Genomic DNA, 20,432 nt, shown 5'->3' with positions numbered 1-20,432 from the left:
GTAAGGTAAAGCAATGCAAGAAAATATCTATTTCCTCCTCTTCCTTGTCAAGCTCTTCCTCCTATTTTTCTTCTGCCCTTTCAACCTCCTGTTGGAAGAAGACAAAGAAAGAGGTCAGGAAAGCCCTCACACAAAAGGTCCCATTGGACTTTGAGTGAACGCCTTCCTTCTTCAAGGGTTTGCTTACCTGAAGGTGGGATGTCGACCATAAGTTGGGTTGACACCAGGTTTTCTGAGCATGCCTTTGAACCATTTTCTCCCTATTCCTTACTTTTCACCGGTCCGTACTTATGCTGAGGTATGCAGAGAAGATTCAGTGTTGCCCTCATTTACTGCGTGCATGATCCTGGATTTTGCTCTGTATTTTCTTGATTGGTGAGACCCTCAGACTGTGCCTGGTTCGTCCAAAAACCCTTAAGTCGTGTGACACTCAGGTCTACCTCAGCTTCTCCAATGATGATGTCCCTGAATGTTTACCTCTGCCCTTCCCGTGTAGACTAAGCCTCATCTGTGGTTGGTTGATTTACAGTAATTCACTGTTTAATTTTTCATAAGACTGCTAAAGCACATAATTCTAATCATCATATGCCTTAGATTTACTACCTTTATTATCACTGTGTGCCTTTCAGGTACTTGAAATTTCCACCCATTAGCAAGGATAATTCTTCCCTCCCATAAATATTTTCCCTTATTTGTTCAACTTGAGGCTAGCTTTAGTTTTCTATTGAATGTTCATCTATTGCTGCATTGTGTCCTATATAACCATTATTGTATGCTCTCTCTCTCTCTCTCTCTCTCTCTCTCTCTCTCTCTCTCTCTCTCTCTCTATATATATATATATATATATATATATATATAAATAAATATATATATATATATATATATATATATATATATATATATATATATACATATATATATATATATATATACAGTATATGGGCATGAGGAAATTGAAAAATACATTTCAAGATCTTTCGCCCTTGCTCTAATGCCTTTTCAGGCTAACTAAATGCGATGGAAAAAAAGGATTACAAACAAGACTCGGTTTTGCAAACTAAGATTAAAGGAGTATTTAACTATTCACTGCAAACAGAGGTCATTACATTTAAGGTAGCACTTTAAATTTGGAACCTGTTAACCTTATTTAGGATAAACTCTTTATAACCCCTTCAATGTAATCTTTGATGGTCTCTTAGGCAGATAACAAGGTGATAACTAAGATAGCCATACAAAATTTCTGCACACATCTACGTAGAAGAAGAAGAGTGTATTGTGACGTCCGAAGAATCTTTAATAATAACAGGTAGTCGACGAACGAGAATTGTCAAACGTTCGAACCGCCATGAATTTGAGGTGGATCGAAACCCAGACAACGTTCTGGTTAGAAATACTGATTCGTGCCCTGCTTTCCATTTTATTTCTGTAAGTGGAACCTAGTTCAGTTTGAAATTGCAGTATTTTATCAATAGAGACTGCCATATATGGTTTTGACTACCGAACACGTATCCCGGAAGCCCGTGTAGTCATAGGTTAATTTAACTTGTCCAATGGTGTTCTTTATCTTAGCCTAGCTTGAATTTTAGCATTAACAGTTTATTTTAGTTTTTCGGAAGACTGGATTTCCAAAGGTGCCAGCTAGGCAATGCATTTTTTTTATGCTGATAAGGTAGTAAAAGAACCTAAAAATACCAACCTAACGTAAACTTGGGTGTTTACTGGTTACAATTTTGCCCTATTAGTTATGGAGGCCTTCCTGTCCTTATTTTTCTCTGCTATTATTTGCGAAGTTATGTATTGAGATTTTTTGTTTTGATATTTAACCAAAAAAATATGTTATAAAGATGGCTGAGTCTAACGAAAAATAACCGTTTATTTTAGTAGTGGATAAGGCAATGCTTTTATTTATGCTCACAAAGGCTATATCTTGGCTCTAGCCTATCATCGTAGGCCTTCCCTGTACTGTACTGTATTTTCATAGATTTTTGTATTTAACCAAAGTTGTAGATGGTAGACTTATTTTTTTAGTAGGCTTAACCTACCGTGGGCTGCTTAATGCCTGACGTAATCAGAGGCTTTCCAGATTAATATGTGATTATACGATTTTCATGTAACGGTATTTCCAAGTAAGAGCTCCGCACGGACTGTTACCTTGGAAATTGATTTTCCCCTCACCTTTGTGTTGCTGCTGAAGGAGGTGGTGTTGTATATTGTTGGTCACTTACTATTAACCTCTTATCTGCCCAACTTGGTTGGGGACCCCCTTTGGGACCCTATGGGAACAGAGGGTTTTGGAAACAATGGGAGAAAGACCGGACCACCATCTTGTTATGGAACAGTTCCACGCATTTGCGAGTCATTAGGGAGCCATATGTTTAAGAAGGGATTGGCTAAGGAAACCTATTATAAAAGGAACTATACTAACCTAATGTACCCTAACCTAACCTGACCTAGCAGGCCGTGCTGCTTAGTTGGGGGCTCTGTCCCCTGAACCCCTTGGTGAAGGAAACTCCACATTTTACCAGAACCTCGCCCTATAACAACTGCACATGCACAATAGCATTCCAGGATGGCCAACCTACAACTTTTGAGGTTAATTACAGTCAACCAACAAAAAATTATGTGGTAAATTCTTAATAAGCAACCAAAATACAATAGGAAAAATCAATTTCCTAAGTAATACCCGATGCAGAGCTCTTGCCTAGTTCTACCTGTGTTACCCTTATGGGCTAGATCTGGTTCACTAGATTTGGAACTGAAGGACAAAACAGCTAAGAAAATAATGGGAAAACGTGTTGGTTATCTGTGTCAAAATATGCATAACTTAGCCCAAGTTATCCAATTTGCATAAGCTAACCTAAGTTATCCAATCCAGTCCTTGAGACCTAAGTGGTACAGGGAATTATTTGCTTATCAGTTATCCAAACCACACATTTCTTTCACCATTTAGGCTACATTGTGTTTCATTAAGCCAATTTTGCCACAGACTACAAATTTTTGTATTTTTCCTATCTACTTTTCCATTAATAATGTGTCAAGCCAGGGGGAGCGCATTTGGTTAGAAAAAAAAATGGAGAAAAACACTAAAATTAATGGTGGAAAATGGCAAAACCCATGAGAAGCAAGTGGGAAATCATACCCCATCTTTGGCTTACCAGTAGTATTGAGGATGGTCTTGCTTGCTTGAAAGTTATGATAATTGTGTTTGTTTTGAGGTTTGATATTGGCGAATACAGAAGGCTCACTCTTTACCACTCTCCATAAGTGGTTATTTTCACAAACCTGTCTTAATACTAATTATGGTTACACAGTACTCATCAATTTTATTTGAAGTCACCTGTGTATCGACAATGACATCAACATTTTTTGTGTCCAATGGAGGTTTTGCATGGAGCTCAAAAAGCATTAGGAATTGGTTGTTTCAACAATCAGTGCTGTCAGAACAACAGATAGCCAGTTAATAAAGGAAAAGGAATGAATTGCTGGCAGAGCACAAAAGCATCCAAAGAACTTCACTTTTGAAAAACAAAGTTTTAATTGGCAAAACTATCACCTAAATATAAAAAAAAAAGACTGCACAAGAGATATATTGGTGTGCATGCCTTGTATGAGTATATCTGAGAATATCCAAGGGATTATAGAAGTCTCTGAAAACATGAAATGTGGACACATTGATAAACTGGTCTTCACATCTAGTGAAGAAAAAATGCTGCACTTATTCCAGTTTGACCTCTGGCTTTATTTAATTTGGTGCTGGCAAGAAATGTCATGCTATTACAAAATGTGAACCATACTGCACTGTAGTTTCTTATGAAAATTCACATGTTGCTGATATAAGGTTGGAGCAGCTTATTGTATAGTTGGGTAGTTGTACACACACACACACACAGTGTATACTGGTTTTGTCTGTGACAATTTTGTTGATTAACACAATTGATGTAGGTTTTTATACTACTGCAAAATCTGCCAGTATCACTTGGAGTATGAGGGTATTTACATTGAAGGAAGACCAAATCTAATTATAGGTATTCTCTGATGTAGACCTGGTATGACAGACTAGTCTTCACAGTTCCTTAGACTTTGATCCATTATATCGATATTATAGGTGGCCTACAGGAGTTTGTACCTAACAAGAAAATGAAAGATAGTGAAGGTGATTTTGCAGTCACATAACCTTACAGGTTTGCCTAAGCAGTCTTTAGATTTTTACTAGCCTGTGCTTTGGCTAACCACATGGTTTACACTGTTTTATGAGGTCTGCATATTGTTGCTGTGCCATATTCTGGAATCACCTTCAGAGACAGTACAGCCTAATCTCGCCCAGGTCACAGTGTCATAGGCTACCTGGCCAGAGAAACTGCATCCTTCTCTAGGATCCTCAAACTTCCTTAATATAACTCCATAATTATGAGATTCATAAAGTCCCGGTCTTCAGAGATTGTTTTGCCATCCTTTTCATCCTCAGAAATTAGATGTGCTTAACGCATATGCTTCTTATTTATGAATGTTAGGTGAATGTTGTTGCACTACCTGCCTAATCTCAATAAGGACAGTAAGTCCTTATTGAGGTCCAATCTTTCATGTCTACATTCTAAGAGGACTCTTCAGGGCAATTGGTTTTTCAGCTTTTTTTTTTCAGTGGAAGAACCAATTATTCTTTTAGGGAAGCTGTTTAATTCTAGAGGTTTTTTCTGTTTCAGAACCCCTTTGACAATTGCTGTGAAAAATCGGGCAAAAACCATTCCTCTTGCTATGGGGAAACAAGACTCGAGTCAGCGGTAGGGAGGAAAAAGCAAGGGTTTTCCTTACCCCTCCTGATTGTTTTTGAGCACTTCCCTATCCTCTTCCTCATCATCATCTTTCTCTTTGAGAAGTAGTATCCCAAGAAGACAAGAAGACCTCCTAGAAGAAATCCTGCATGACTTCAAGTGAGTGACCTTCCCAGCCTCTGTGAAATATTTGGATTGGCATGTGTCTTACTGTGATTACACTCAGTATGCTGTCATCTGTCATGGAAAAAGAATTGCTCCTGGCTCTTCTAACTGTACTTTGCCTGAAACACCTGGTTGAGTCAGCCCTACCCTCTCATTCAGTGTTCATGGTCCCTGGACTTAACTCAGTCAAGCGGTTCATATATGACCAGTCTCCTTTTTACTACTCACTGGTACCAGGATGATCATGCTGCTTCCTGCCTGGCCTGTGGCTTGGCACTGACCCAGAGATTGTGTTCATTTAACATTGCATATACCCATTTAGGGGACTTGAGCAACTGCTTTAGGACCCATGCACCCATTTAGGGCACTTGAGCAACTGCTGTAGGACCCAGGAGGTAGTACCACTTTTTTTGCAGGTGAATTCTCTACCAGTTCAAAGCTGTATGATTTAGGCTGGCGAATGGCCCCATGGGTGTTGAGAGGGCATCCACCCACACTTTCAGCTTGGACCCATTGGTTTGTTGCATTACCTAGTCAACTGTTTTGTTTTGACATCATCAGAGGCACTGAGTTCGCCTGCTCAAATTTTGTCACAATTTGGGGTTAATGGTAAATTGAGAGAAGTCAGGCCTCATCGCCAAGCAGCAGACAAAACACCTAGGTGCTCTTTCTTTTCCTGCAAGGAGGATTGGCATCTAGCCTTTCAGAGAAACTTAAAAATTTCACAGGTAATGAAGGAAGGTGTTTTGTGGCACCAGAATACCTTGCCCTCATTTTGCTTTCAGGACTTTGCCTATAGGACCTAGACCATCTTTTCTTGAGGACCCGTGGTGGCTGCTCAACAAATTGTGCAGTCTTCCAAGCTCCTCTAGAAAAAAGCATCTTGCTTAAGGTAGTCAGAAGACATAAGGATAGAGCTTGAATGAGAGAGCAACTGGCTTTGCTCTCTCACTCTCTTTTTCTCCTCCTCCTCTTTTCTGGCTGAGTAAGTGCTGGATGGGCCACAATGCAGGAAACGTAACTTAGAGCTTTGGCTCATAAGGTGTGACTCCCTCTGTTCTCCCTTTTTATAAGGATGCAGGGCTGTGATGGTAAAGCTATAATTTGAACTGATCAGTTTATATTGATCTAGATGTTAGCTACCTTTCTGACTTGTGTTCCCTTTCTATTTCAGCAGTCCTTGATTCTTCAAAGATTTCACAGAGTGAGAGTACAGGCACATTTCAGCCTGGCATAGGGCCCTGTCAGTCTCATATCTCCATGCCAGACTTTTAGAGGTTACAGGAATCACACACACACACACACACACACAGAGAGAGACACACACACACACACACACACACACACACACACACACACACACACACACACACACACACACACACACACACACACACACACACACACACACACTCTCTCTCTCTCTCTCTCTCTCTCTCTAAAATTTGATGGTTGATTTTTCTGTAAGAACATATACAGGATCTTGTTTCTCTCTCTCTCTCTCTCTCTCTCTCTCTCTCTCTCTCTCTCTCTCTCTCTCTCTCTCTCTCTCTCTCTCTAACGATTGAATCTCTAACATAAAATTTGATAGTTGATTTTTCTGTAAGAACAAATACAGGATCTTGTAAAGTATTGTATTTTTCTTAGGTTTACAAACAGAACCTTATACCATAATTCCACCTCAATCATCCTTATCCAGATGGAAAAGTGCTGGCTTGTAAAAGAGCAGTGGTTGACCACCACTTAGCCATCTAGTTACCTAGTTTCAACAGCTGTTTCTAGTTCTTGCTGAGGAATTTTTGTACTTGAAAGCCTCTAGTTTTTATAACTAGGAAAAATAGGAATTCATGTTCAAATTTGATATATTGGTAGGTTTTATACAGTTCATGTTAAAGTATATCAAATTAAAAATGTAGGAGTGCATGTAGATAGCTTTGTAATAGGAATGGCTGGTTTAGAAAATAAATTTTTAATAAAAGTTTTTTTATTTTCAGGGAGTTGGAGCAAACTTCACCATTTGTTCGAAAGATACACTTTGACGAATTGTGGCTTTATAAAAATCCAAGAACACCATCTTATGTTCCTACAAGTATTTTATGGGTAAATTATTTTTTAGTATACCTTTTAATAAGGTTTTTATGGTAGAGTTAAGGAAAGTGGAAAAAATTACTCAGCAATTTCATGATTTGACCATAGGGACAGAATTATAGGAAAGCAGTGCTTAGTTGTTCTTAATTTGCAAGTTCATGAAAGACTTAATTTTTTATTGGTTTTTTATTGCTTTTTACTATTTAGGTTTTAATTTCCAAATTATGTGTTTTTAGATATAGGGTACCTCTTTGGTGAATTGTGCTGTACGTGTCTTCATTTCCATAATTATTCTTTTTATTATTTTGAAGGTAGAATTGGTTGAGGTACCTAGAATGACCAGAATGTTCTTGGGGAAGGAGTTACATCAGTTTTTTTATACATTACTTACTTACGAAGGCATTCAGTATTTTTTATACAAGATATTATTTAATATTGTATTCTCATTTCTTGCCAGTGGAGTGCTGTGGTATGATTGCATAAAGAACTTTTGTATACATTGACTTCCCATTATAAGTTTTGATCAATAGGAAGACGTAGTGAGAAATGTGATTTCTTATTTTTTCTTCAGGATAACAGTTATTCAAGTTAGTCAGCGCTGGGCAAGTGCAGCTTTAAATCAGGGATAATTAGTGCTGCATCTTTATGCACAGGAAGTTTAAGAAATACTGTGTACAACTTTGGTACTTTTACTTTTCAGTTATTATTATCAGACAAGAATTTATGGTATTTCACTATTATAAACATCTTAGCTGTTCCCAAGAAGTCATGGTACAATACTGTGGTGAGTCTGTTTAAAATTCAAGAATGACAAAAGTACTGTAGCTCATTTGTAACTATTCCTTTTATGTAATGTCTTCCTGTTTAATGTAGTCATATAATTAGTAATGGAAGTGCATGACAATTATAATTCCAAATTTAATGTATTATAAGAATAAAGCATTATTTTCCAGTTGAATAATGGTGAGATAAGACAAATTGGAGTGGGCTTAATAGTCAGAGGAAAATGGCAGAAAGTGTGATGGTGGGGTGAATCAATGAAAGAGCAAGAAATCTTAATAAAGAAAGCGTTGAGTGTGCTTTTAGTCTGCTTCCCACAATTTGAAAACCAGCCTAGAATTTTTGGAAAGGCTGTCAGATGCAGTGATAAAGTGCTGCAGTTGGATGGAATGGACTTAAATCTGTCATTGAACTGGGTAACAAGGTAGTTAACTGGTGGTAGGTGGGTGACTGGGGAATCCACCCACTCGCCATTATCAAACATTTTCTTCAGCGAACTTGCTGTGCTCTGAGAGACCAAGTTGAAAATTTGTTTCTATCTTTGTATGCATGGTGTTTGTTTTTGTTCACGCTGATTTGAGCTCAAGATTTTTGCCAGTTTTATTTTTCTGTAAAAAAAAAACTATTGTTCCGGCTTTGTCTGTCCAGCAGCACTTTTTTTCTGTCCCCCCTCAGATCTTAAAAACTACTGAGGCTAGAGGGCTGCAAATTGGTATGTTGATCGTACCAAATTGCAGTCCTCTAACCTCAGTAGTTTTATTTTAATCAAGGTTAAAGATAGCCATAATCGGGCTTCTGGCAATGATGTAGGATAGGCCACCACCGGGCTGTGATTAAAGTTTCATGGGCCGCAGGTCATGATACTGAGATCACCAAAAGATAGATCTATTTTCGGTGGCCTTGATTATATGCTGTAGCGGTTGTACAGAAAACTTGAATGCGCTGAAGAAACTTCGGTGCATTTTGTACTTGTTTTCAGTTGATTTTGCTCACCCTTCAGTATTACCAAGCCTTTTCAGCTCCTTTCCAGTCTGCCTTCTGTATCTCCCTGCTTTCTGCTCATAGTCTGGTTCTGTTAGCGTAAGTAACCAGCTCATGCTCTTTAACTTGGCTGACCTGGGTGCATGTGCCAAGCTCTCCCTGGGTGACACAGCGGCACATGATCATGGTTTGCCAATGCTTACCAGTGCTTTGTTGGCAGCTTTGCTGGAGAACTGACTAGTGTTTCCATCTCTTATTCCAAGCAACCCATTGCTCCTTTCTGATTCTGCTGAGGAACTCAATGCTGTCAAGGCTTTTGTAGTGATTATCTTGCCCTTGAAGATACTACAAGGTATAGCGCACAGACTGCACTCCCCTTATATTACTTCCTGCCTTGACATATCTTCTACTGTAGAAGATATGGATGAAGTATGGTGAAGATGAGCAAGCACACATCATCTTCCTCCTCATTATTTGTACTTTCTTCTTCCTTCCTTGAGTTGAGCAAAAGAAGGTCTCAGAAGCTCTCCAACATGAAGTTCCATCAGACTTTGAGCAAGTGCCTTCCTACATGGGTTGGTGTTACCATTTATCACCTGCAGGTAAGATGTGGTTGCCACATGTAGGGTTGACATTGGGTTTTCTGAATTTGCTTGTGAACCACAGTTTGTAGTTTCTGTGTGTTCAGTTTTGGCTGACCGTATGAAAGTCTGCGTACAGTATGTGGACCACGTTTTTGAGCAGTCAACCTTGACTCATTCTTTAGGAATGGTAGCACTAGTTCCCCAGGCTTTTATGTCCACAGTTTGAGAGCATTCACCATGGCAGATTGGTGTGGTTGCATATCTTTTTGGGAGAGGATCCAACTTATGTCAGGAAAAATCTTTTAGGACTGAGGGTTCTTCTCCAGAACCTATTTAGACAGTTGGAATGGTTTTTTAGAGTGTTTTACACTTAAAAGGTAAGGCAGTGTTTCCAACTGCTGTGGTCATCACTTAATCATGGTGTCATGAATCAGGTTAAAAGTCAGATCTGTGGATCAGGTGGTTACCTGCTGTCCAGCAGATTGAGCAAGTTAATTTCCTAGCTGTTGACATGCTAGAGGAAGTTCTGCACACCAGATGATGTATAGACTACTCCCCTTCAAATTATTTCAACTGTCTGTGGACTGAAAACCTTTCCCTGGGTTCTTCCTTCTCAAGTTAGAGTCTGGAACCAGAGTCAGTCTTCAAGGCTTTCTTCTGGCAGCATTGTGGTTGCTGACTTCATCATCACTGGATTCACATCTGCATATGAGAAAGTGAAGTTCCAGGGTTTTTTACATTGGGAAGAAAGGTGTGGCCTTTCCTCAGACCAGAGTTGAACTTGTGAGAAAATTTTGTCCTGAAAAGACATGTCCTTATGTTTTTGCTCCTCTCTTGGTGTCTTGGCTGAGAGAGAAGAGGCATTCTGATATCCAGGATACCTTGATCCACCTTGCATTCTACTAAAACCCCTTTGGGGTATTGAAGGGTACTGTGGCCAGACCTGTTTCTAGTATTGGGCAGGGTCAGATTTTGAAATCGCTATAAGTAGCTCAGGTTTTTTCTTCTTCACAAAAGGACCAGGAGTCTTTCCGGCCCATTTGGCACCCCTCCCTCCAGCTCACTTGAAGAGGAGGTAAGAGGAAGAAGAAACAAGGGGACACTTAAGGTAGACTTTCCTTCCCCCAACTGCATCAAGTAGGGATAATCCATGCCCGGTACAGTTACATAACACTTTTTAAGGACTTCCCTTCCCATCTCTTGGACAGTGGTCCCATTTCCTGCCTTTCCTGTTGGCAGATGAGAGGGGATTGCTGGAAAAGACAAACTCTTCTCAGTCCCTCGGGTGAAGCCTATTGTTAGAAGCCATCAACAGCCTGCCCCAACACTTTTACCATGACTTTTTTGGTTAGAAGGTGACTGAGGGTTGTAGATTCCTTTGAACAAGCTTTGAGCAGTGCAGTGTTGCAATGCCCCAACCCTTTTACTCTGGCTTTTTTAGTGAAAAGCTGGCTGAGATTTGGAGTTTACTTTGAACAAGTTTTGTGCAACAGATTTAATGAAACAACTTTGGAGTTTAGAATTTTGATGACTCTACAATGCATTTTGTGCCCAACTTCCAGATTTGTTTAGTCTGTAATGGGACTACCAGTTTCAGACTTGTAGCAGTACCGTCAGTTGTTCATGTTGAGTGTTTGTTCTCCTTGGTGTCATCTTGGGTCCACTTGCATGGGATACATCATTTGCATTATTTCAATGACTGACAGGTTCTGACATCATTGAAATAAAGTTGCTTTGGAACAGGGACCATCTCACAGCTGTTGTCTGGAGCTGGGGTCACAATAGAAGGGAGAAGTTTGATCTTGTCCCCAGGGTTTTATGGGCCTGCTAATAGACATGCCAGCAATGAAAATTTTTGGCAAGGCCCTCACTTCAGCAAGCTCTTGGAAATTACAGTACAGTTCCTGTTGTGACTGGAACAGCCATCCCCGGCTTTGGTAAGTTGTCCTCAGAGAAGCCTGTTCCTTCTTGGCACTGCCACCAATGCTCAATTCAGTGACAATTGAAGCAGCATTAGGTGGTCTTGAGCAACCCTTCCTTACACCTTATGTCCTTGAGACAAAAGTGAGGCAGGAACTAACTTGATGGCTGGACTATGCAGACCTAGTTGGAGTACCCATGAACTCCTCACCTCCAGAAATGCTTGTGTTCACAGACTCGGCAAGAAAGGTTGAGGCTCACACCTGGAAGATCACTTTTCTGTAGCTGTGTGGAAGAGAACAACCTTCATATGAACATTAAAATCTTGAAAATATTTGCAGTGCAGATGGCTGCAGTTTTACAAGATCATGTAATGGTGTCACTGTGGTGTTGAACTACAGAAGTTGGCGATGGCAGGGGTATGATGGAGTTCACCACAATGTTGAGCTGTCGACCATGAATATTCTGGCTAGAAGGAATGTTTTGGTGGACAAGCTCACCTGTCAGGGCCAGTTAGTCAGGCAGATAAATGTTTCTTGTTTGGGGAAAGGCTTTTCAAGCTTTGTTGAATCCCAGTGATCAACCTGTTCATCACACACAGTCGGCTTACACAGGAACTTGCCATGTTGTGCTTTTGTGTTCCAGCCCCACCTTACCTTAAAAGATACTGTCTGTTAACCCCCAAGACATCTGGGTTTCTTCATCTTTCCTCCTGTCAGTATGATATGCAGTGATTAACCAAGTGTTTGTCACCCAGGGTCTCAGGTAATACTTAGATAACACAATTTTCCCCATGCTGGGTGGTAACCTGATATGCTAGCTCTTCTGGTCAAGTCACCCAGGGAATCCCCTTTGGCACACTCTTCTCTGTTAGCCATAAGTTTGAGAGAGCCTTAACTATCATGTACTATTGGTGTCGCAGATGGTTTCTCTTTGATTAGATTTACTTTTTAGCAGATCACAGGTTAACCATCCTCCCAGTCCCTGTAGTGAAGTCTATTGCCCTGTGTTTGGCCAGGTCACCTGACTGAAGGGCATGGACCTCTCTTCATCAGTAGTTGCCCATGAGCTTTGAACAGTTCTTCCCACTTTATTAGCTTAGGCCTCCGTACCGTAACTCAAGCACTGTAGAGCCCTTGGGTTAGGCCTTGGATCAAGATTGTACCCCCTAGGCTTGTTCTGTTAGCCATATCCTCATTATAGCATGTTGATGAGATGCAGAGCCCTTTTCACCTTTTCTGGCTCTTGGAGGACTGTGGATTTCTCTTGTTCTCATTCATGAGCTTGTGGCAGAAACTCAGAAACTGTCAAGAATCTCTTGGTTCCCTCCCTCCGAGATTTTGTTAGCAGTGAGTTGGAGGAGGTGCTTTTATGTCCAGTGCAAGCTCTGCATACTATCTAATGCGAACCCCACTTTTAGGCCAGAATGTCAGGGTCTCTTTTTAGTACTGTTAGCCCCTAGAAGGTTGTGCATAAAGCATCTTGTCTTTCCGGCTTTGTAAAGTGACCAAGTGAACCCAATCCACCAGAGAGCTCATGAAGCCAGGACCACTGGGCCATCCTAGCTATTTAGAGAACTTTGTGGTTCATGAGTAATGACAGCAGGTGTCTTGCAGTGTCAGATTAATTTTATCTATTACTTCAGGGATGTCACCCACAAGTCCTCTGACTTTTCACTTTATGACCTGTGGTGGCTACTCAACAGGTGTGTAGTCTTCATGCTCCTTGCAAACAAAATTGCATCTGGAGTAAGGCGCTGGGGTGTCCTATGTCATAAGGCTGCAGGTTGAGTGAGTGAGCGAGCAAGTGAGGCTCTCTTCATTCTTCCTTCCTCCTCCTGCAGGGCAGCAGTCAGGCCAAGTACATGATGCAGGGACACTCTACAATCAGGTATTTTAATTTAGAAGTTTGGCTCATTAGGTGGGACTCCCTTCACTCTCCCTGTTAATAATTGACATGTGCTACCCTTTCTTATTTTCCTGAAGTTTTCTTTGAGTGAGAATTCAGACACACATCACCAGCTCAGGGCTTATCAGTTTGCTTACATCTATTGTATTGCATGTGAGGTTACAGGTGTCATTGATCTCCTGGTCATGAACATGACGAGGGGCCTGATGCCAGAGTAAAAATTGTTTGATGAAAGCAGGTGGGTGGTGAAACCCCCATTCACTCACCTGTCACCAGTTAACTACATTTTTACCTAGTTAAAATGACCAATTCCAGCTTGCAATGAGTAATACTCGGACATAAAAGGCTCTGGTTTGTATGCCTAGGAGAAATGCAAATTACTTAAAAAAATTTTTATATTAGAATTTGGCCTAAGCCACAGTCTGAATTTGCTGCAGTGTTTCAGAAGCTGAGAGAAAAGTCCATAACTTAGAGAGTGGAAAAGATTGTATGCAGTTAGATTTTGTTAGGATAAAATTAATTTACAGCATCAAATACAGGTTGCACTGGCATACTAGTTTTGCTTGCTTAGCAGAGAGAGTTGTGAGCTAATTTAATGTTGAGTAATGTAAAAATGAAAAAAAGAGCCGATCAAATATAGCATTAAAAAGTGGTTAGTAGAAACCAGTGAAAGAAGTCATACATAAAATGGCAAAAGCTTGTGGAGTGACACTGGGAAGGCTGTAGAGAGACATGTTGGTGGGATCAAGATGTTCAAAGAGCAGTGGAAGAGAAGAACATCTCCAAGCTCTGGCAGAGGACAGGCAGGGAAGAGGACAGAAATGTTTAAAAGGGAAAAGAGGAGGGAGGCCTTTTAGCAGGTGATAATGGAAGAGAAGAGGAGGAAGGAAAGCTTAGTATTAACATTGCAGAAGGAAAAGAGAAAATATCCAAGATAGCAAAGTGACTGAGGAAAGCTGTAACAGAGGCCAGAGTGTATAAAAGATGAAAATGGAGAAGTTTAAAGTTGAAAGTAGAGGTACTGGAGCAATGGAGGTATTATTTTGTAAGCAAAAGAAACTGAACATGAACTGGAGGATTATGGCACCAGTAGCGAAAGTTAGAGGTTAAAAGGCTAAAAGGAAAAGCACTACCACCTGGAAAACAAAGGACTTAAAAAGAATAACTGATTAGCTGGTCATAGTGATCACTAGAAAATATAAAGAAATAGGACTTGAAGAGTGGAAAACATCCTAACAGTCATGGCTTAGAAAGGAAAAGGGGATGCACTGCAATGGGGAAATTACTTGAGCATGCTGTAAAAAGTATTGATAAAGGTGCAGGATAAAAATGAGAAAAATGATTAAAATTGATAGTTGTCTGTTTGGCTTAATGTCAGAGATCAATAGCAGAAGCAGTCTGGATAATGAGGTAACTTCAAGAAAGGTACCATGCAAAGTGCCAGAGACTTGTACCACACATTTGTGGATATTGAAACATTTGACATAGCATCCAGACAGATTACTATACGAACATACCAAGGCAGAGAGTACCAGAAAGACTCGTTGATATAGTAATGTTCCTCTACTGTAACACTAGATATAGAATGAAGACATTGGTAGGTGTATCAGAAGAATATAAGTGTTGAAATCTGTCAGTCATCAAGTTTAGAAAAGGGTGCCCAAGGAAACTACTTTGTGCAGATCTGGTAAAATGAGAAATGAATTTGTGGATATGTGTAAAAGGTTGATAAGTGGAATGGGGAAGAGAGAACTGAAAATTATTGCAATCAAAGCTTTATGGTAACTGGAATGGAAGTATAGGAGGAGTATTATGAGAAAGTGATCATATGGTTGTTTTGGGAAAGATGTAGCGGTAAACTCCGTATTTTGTACTGAGTGTAGCAGATTGTGTCACCAGGTACTCAGTTGCAGAATATTCGTAGATGAGAAAATTCTTTGCCCAAAATTTACTACAAGGACAAATGGGAAAGAGAAGTAAAATAAAGAGCCCAGTTACATTAGTTATGCAATCCTGAAGAAATAGATTTCTCTTAACTTGTTGGGGGTGGGGGGCGACACTGAACTTGTGGAGCAGGAGTTGAGAGACTAGTTGACCTATTGATAAAATAGGAAGAGATGGTTAGACTATTAGAAAATTAGTCCCTTTAGGAAAGCAAAGATTTAAGAAGGGTATGTAAGGCCTTTGCTACTGTGTGCAACGGAAACATGAGGAGACATCAAAAAAGTTTGGCCATATGTTAAAATTCATACCCAGAGCATGATGGGAAGATTTATTATGAATGTGAAATTAGTGTTGAGATGTGGATGGTTTGAAGAGGCTGGCAGGAAAACATATCTCAAAGCATGAGATGGTTTGGACATGTGATAAGTTATGAGGAGTAGTTGGCCAGAAGATCAGTGGGTTTAAAAGTAGCAGGACAAAGGTCTTTACTAAGGCCTGGGAAATCATGGAAAAAGGAGGTAGCATAGGACGGAAGAGAGTTGAGAAAACACATTTCATGTCGAACCCCATGAACAAAAAAGTTGCTGTACAAACGATTGAGGGTGACAGATTACAATAGCCATGTCTGTTTTTGGAGAAAAGGACTTTTGAATCAGATTTTATTAGAAGTGGTTGTACACATGATGTGTAATTGCTCTAATTACTTATGCCTTTCATTCTTCAAAATAACATCTTTTGATTATATGGTAAAAAATGATAAAAAGAGTCATTTTCAGTGTTCAGGCTGGGAATGGGCAGTGGGAGGGATTACCACTTATTGTACCTTACAATGTAGATGATGCTAGAAGTTCTTAGCAGCATTGCTTCAGCCACTGTTGTATTGATTTCTGCCCCTTGATTTTCACATTTTCCCTTTGGATTATTCCTACTTTGGCATTCAACTTCAACTTTACCTTATGATATAAATGCCTAGAAATGTGAGTCATTGGTCTCATTGGGCTAATAATAATGATTCATCCTTCGTTTTTTTTATCTTATCTGAAATTTTATACTCTATATGGATTTCTGTGTTGTTTAGATTGTGTGATTTGGTGTCTGAAGTTTTTGTAATTAAAGTGAAAATTAAGCCCTTTACACTATAGTAGATGACTTTTTTTGAAGAATGTGTACCTAAATATAGTAAAAATGCTACAATAGAATGGAATTGGCCAGCTGGACCAAGACAAATGGCCAAATATATACAATGAAAGTGGGAAGAAAAGCAGCAAATTACTGTAACAGATATTACAGTATTATGATGAATTTGTTAAATGAGACAAGCGAGTCATTTCTAAATTCTCATAGGGTCCATCCATGGGATTTGTTCATAAAGGGGATGCCAATTTTATTAAGGCAAAGTTAGGGAAGCTAAGTAAGAAGAGAGAAGAGAACAGTAAAAGTAAAAGGCAGATAGAAATAGAGCTGTGGCCAAAGGGTTGCTGCAAAGAACTTTTGGTACCATCTAAATTGTGCCTTTAGTGATATACACAGTCATTGATATATTAGTGCAAGGAGACGTAATGGGTAGATTTTGAAGGTGCAATAGGAGATGGCAGTGAAGACTAAAACTGTGATAGAGGTTTGGACCTGGAATTGCACAAAGATTAAGGATGCTGAATACACTATGCATGGAGAAACCCCAAAATAATTGGATAATTGCAAAAAAAAAAAAAAAAAAAAAAAAAAAAAAAAAAGTGTTTTTGGAAGCGTTCAAAATGATTGCTCTAAAAGTCATTTTGTCCAAGAGATTTTCATTCTGCAAATTATATGAAGCATATAAATGTAGGAATCAGTTTGACTGCTGCTTGCTTATGTAGTAAGGGAAATGAAGTTGCTGATAAAGTAGCCAAAGCTGTAAGTTTATCATTGATAGGAAATAATTTAACTAGACTGCTGAGCTGACAGCTCATCTCATATGGCTGGCCTGAAGGGTTCTTACTTTATATACTATATTGTATTTGATAATACTGTACTAAATACTGTATACTAGATTGTATTTGATAAATTTTACATATTAAAAATGTATGCTTGGGTAAATGGAAAATGCTGAATATTCTGCTGAATATGTTTTCAGGATTTGCTTTAAAAGTCTGATGTTCAGTTTTAATTAGAAACTGAACATATATAAAATTTTTATTGTAAGTGGTCAGACGAATGGAACCAGCTTGAATATGGGAAAATATTACTTTCATGTGGCGTTCTTTTTGGAGTGGATAATATCCCAGTCTGTGGTGACATATGCTTAACAAACAAATGGTAACCATATTACAGATACAGTGTATTTCTGTTGTGAAAACAACATTGTTAGGTGGCCAGATTGTACACTGTATAGGCTAGTAATTCCTCTTATTGATAAGTTATTGGCATAATGAGTCTGAAAACAGATTAAATACACTGCTGGACTGTGATGTTCTTCATTTCAAAATGAGCACCATATTTAGGTAATTTTATCCTGACTTTGAATTTGTCCCACTTGTTTAACCCATGGGTGTTTGATGAATAACCTATATGACCCTATCCTAACTGCAAAACAGCTTTTACAGTTAAACATGTTTTGTGTGACTGCATAATTTTCAGCCAGTTACAAATATCAAATCTTGGAATTAAATGCTTGAAAGAATTGTCAGTCTTCAATATTTTTTGTTTATTCAGTCTACAAACACTTCAGTCCAACCCCATGAGAGCTGAGAATGTTAGTTTATTGGTCTTGTTAAGGCATGTAATGATAATACTGTACAGCACTATACTGTAATTAACTTCTTAATAAGAAGTCATATTGTATATAAAAATGATGTTGACAGTAGTTGTATTCAAAGTTCTCTCTCACAGGGGTTGGAAGTTAGAACAAGATAGTGAGTTGTTTTTGTGAAAGTGTATATTTTTATATGTGACTTACCAAGCAGTTACATAGCTACTAGCTTTCTATACGGCAGTCTAATGAAATTCAAATTTTCGCTGTGATGCTGCCATCTCTAGTGTAGGTGACAGGGTCCCACCGACTTTCGGGATTGCAAGGTACAACTCAGCATGGCACTTCAATTCATTTTCTGCCAGCTCCCAATTAATGCCTGTAGCCTTTTGCAGTTGCTGCTTCATCTTTTTTGGATTTTTTGTCCTGTATCTTTGGTGAAGTATTCTCTCTTATTTTTTGTGGTGGCTTTTCCTATCTTAGTAATATCGTTAGTTAACTTTATTTCTAAGATAATCAAATATGTCAGACTCCAGCTCTTCAAGCATGTATTATTGCATTGAGGGGTGTAAAATTAGACCCCCTCCGTTGAGCCTGTTGCACGGTCACAGGCTACAAGAGAGCGCTGCTGAAAATGCGTCTCGTTCAGTGCTTCTCATCTATCATCGGATTTGGAAGACTTTTTGCTGGACACAAGGCGTCAGCGGCGTCGATCTTCCGTTTATCAGCCTTTGAAAAGACAATTCGATGTGGCAGATAGCTCTCCTCCTCCTGTCAAGTGATATAAGTGTTAGTCAGCCTCCCTGCGGTTTCGCTGTTCTTCCTGCTACCACGTCTTCTGCTCATCATCTACCGTCTTGGGATAGTCCAGGACCTCTGTCGAGTCACGAGCACCCATTTATGTCTTTAAGTGACATGATACTTCGAGTAAGCTCATGTCACCGTCTGCTTAGCATGCTATCAGCTCGGAGCACCCCTCTATTTCAACTCGCTTGGCGCCCACTTTGCACCCAACCGCTCAGCACCAACTGTGGAGTGTATTGGTGCCAAATTCCGGGCGCTCAGTGACAACTTCAGGGTGTTCGGTGCCAACTGTGGACCGTTCAGTGCCAACTGTGGACCACTCAGTGCCAGCTGTGGAGTGTTTGGCGCCAACATTTGGGTGCTCGGCGTCAGAAGTGGGGTGCTTGGTGCCTCTTCCTTCTTCATCAGCTCAGGAAGATTCTCCTTTAGCCCCGATTAAGTATCAGCTTATTTATGGGCTTTTTAAAAAAAAAAAAAACTCGTTTCCAAGAGGACGAGGACGAACTGGATCAAGATACCTCTCCTTCGTCTGCTTATTTGTTGTTGCTAAGATTCTTTCTGGCGAATTTTCCAGATTTCTTTGAGCCTGCTGCTCCTGTTTCCCCAGCCTCGACATTTCTTATGAGGAAACAAACTGCTGACGTCGTTTGCCTCCCCAAGCTAGTGCTTTCCTCGTCCTCAAAGAAAGTTTTTTGAGAAGTGGAGGAGTGGCTGGCCATGAAGAGGGACCACGGTAAAGCCCTCCTTCCAAACTTCTCAAGAAAATTATCGACTATTTGCCATTGGGAAGCTCCCTTCTTGGGAGTCTCTGCCGTCTCCCAGGGGGTTTTCTCCAATTTAGTTGATGCCACTCTTCATTCTGCATTCTCCGCAGCCTATATTTCCTTGTTGCCCAAACTGGACCGTCTTGCCAAGAACCTATTCAAGGTATTAGAAATTTTTTGCTTCCTTGATTGGACGGTGGGGACTTTAACTAGAAAAATCGAGGATTGTCTGGTCTTGGCTGAAAATTTCTTTTCTGACTGGTTCGGAGTATTGTCTTGCGCAGGGATGGTTCTTCCGAGCTCACCTCCCTGTTTTTGAAGGGAATTGTGAAGAAGTGAGAGCTGCGGTGCGCCTTTGTTACTAAAGGGCCACCTCAACACAGAAGTCAGCTCTCTTGTTCTCTCCATTAGGCATATCCCATCTCATGCCCCAAGACACTGTTAAGGAGATCATCTCTGACCTTCAGAAGAAATTAATGACTGATCTTCTGGCTCAATTTTCCAAGTGGCCTAAGGAAGCTCCCGCAACAACAACCAAGTCCTTCTCTCCTCTACAGCACCCCTTTCGAGGAGGAAAGTATGGACCTTAATCTAGACCTTGGACCAATCTACGCCCCCCTCTAGATTGACCAAAATGTCTTTACCAGCTGCTAAGAAATGAGAACACAGTCCTTAGCCCCTTGGTTGGACCAGGCTACATCTCTTTTGGGAGGAATGGAGCTGCAGAGGGGCACAACCTTGGGTAGTCAAAGTATTCAGGAAAAGATGTACCTGCCCTTTCCATGAAAAACCTCCCTTATCCAAGTCACTGATCAACTTGAATGCCTACTTGGCTTACTTCAAGAAGCTTGCTGCTTTTTCTCTAAAAGTAGAGTCCCTTCTTCACAAAGGGGCAATAGAGGAGGTTTTAGATCTCAACTCGGAGGGATTTTAATACAGTCTCTTCATGATCCCCAAGCCATCAGGGGGCCAGAGGCCAGTTCTGGATGTCAGCTTC

The 20,432-nt window shown here is 40.0% G+C and overlaps 1 protein-coding gene across 9 annotated transcripts in view; it reads left to right on the top strand.

Annotated features, from left to right (window-relative positions):
• LOC136830800 (phospholipid phosphatase 5-like) overlaps positions 1-20,432 on the top strand; it is a 152,693-nt gene that overhangs the window by 91,867 nt on the left and 40,394 nt on the right. For 2 of the 9 annotated variants that reach the window (XR_010850750.1, XM_067090723.1), the window contains exons 1-2: positions 1,259-1,425; positions 6,929-7,034. Coding sequence is in view for 3 of the 9 variants with exons in the window: in XM_067090723.1 (XP_066946824.1) it covers positions 1,346-1,425; positions 6,929-7,034 (186 nt within the window). In the remaining 6 variants the exon portion in view is untranslated. Of the gene's footprint in view, positions 1-1,255; positions 1,426-4,909; positions 4,929-6,928; positions 7,035-7,641; positions 7,807-20,432 lie in introns of those variants that run through there. The other 7 variants (XM_067090722.1, XM_067090724.1, XR_010850752.1 and 4 more) reach the window with 6 other exon arrangements.

Source organism: Macrobrachium rosenbergii, chromosome 47 (assembly GCF_040412425.1).
Source record: "Macrobrachium rosenbergii isolate ZJJX-2024 chromosome 47, ASM4041242v1, whole genome shotgun sequence".
Taxonomy (NCBI): domain Eukaryota; kingdom Metazoa; phylum Arthropoda; class Malacostraca; order Decapoda; family Palaemonidae; genus Macrobrachium; species Macrobrachium rosenbergii.
This window is presented reverse-complemented; position numbering and strand designations above follow the sequence as displayed.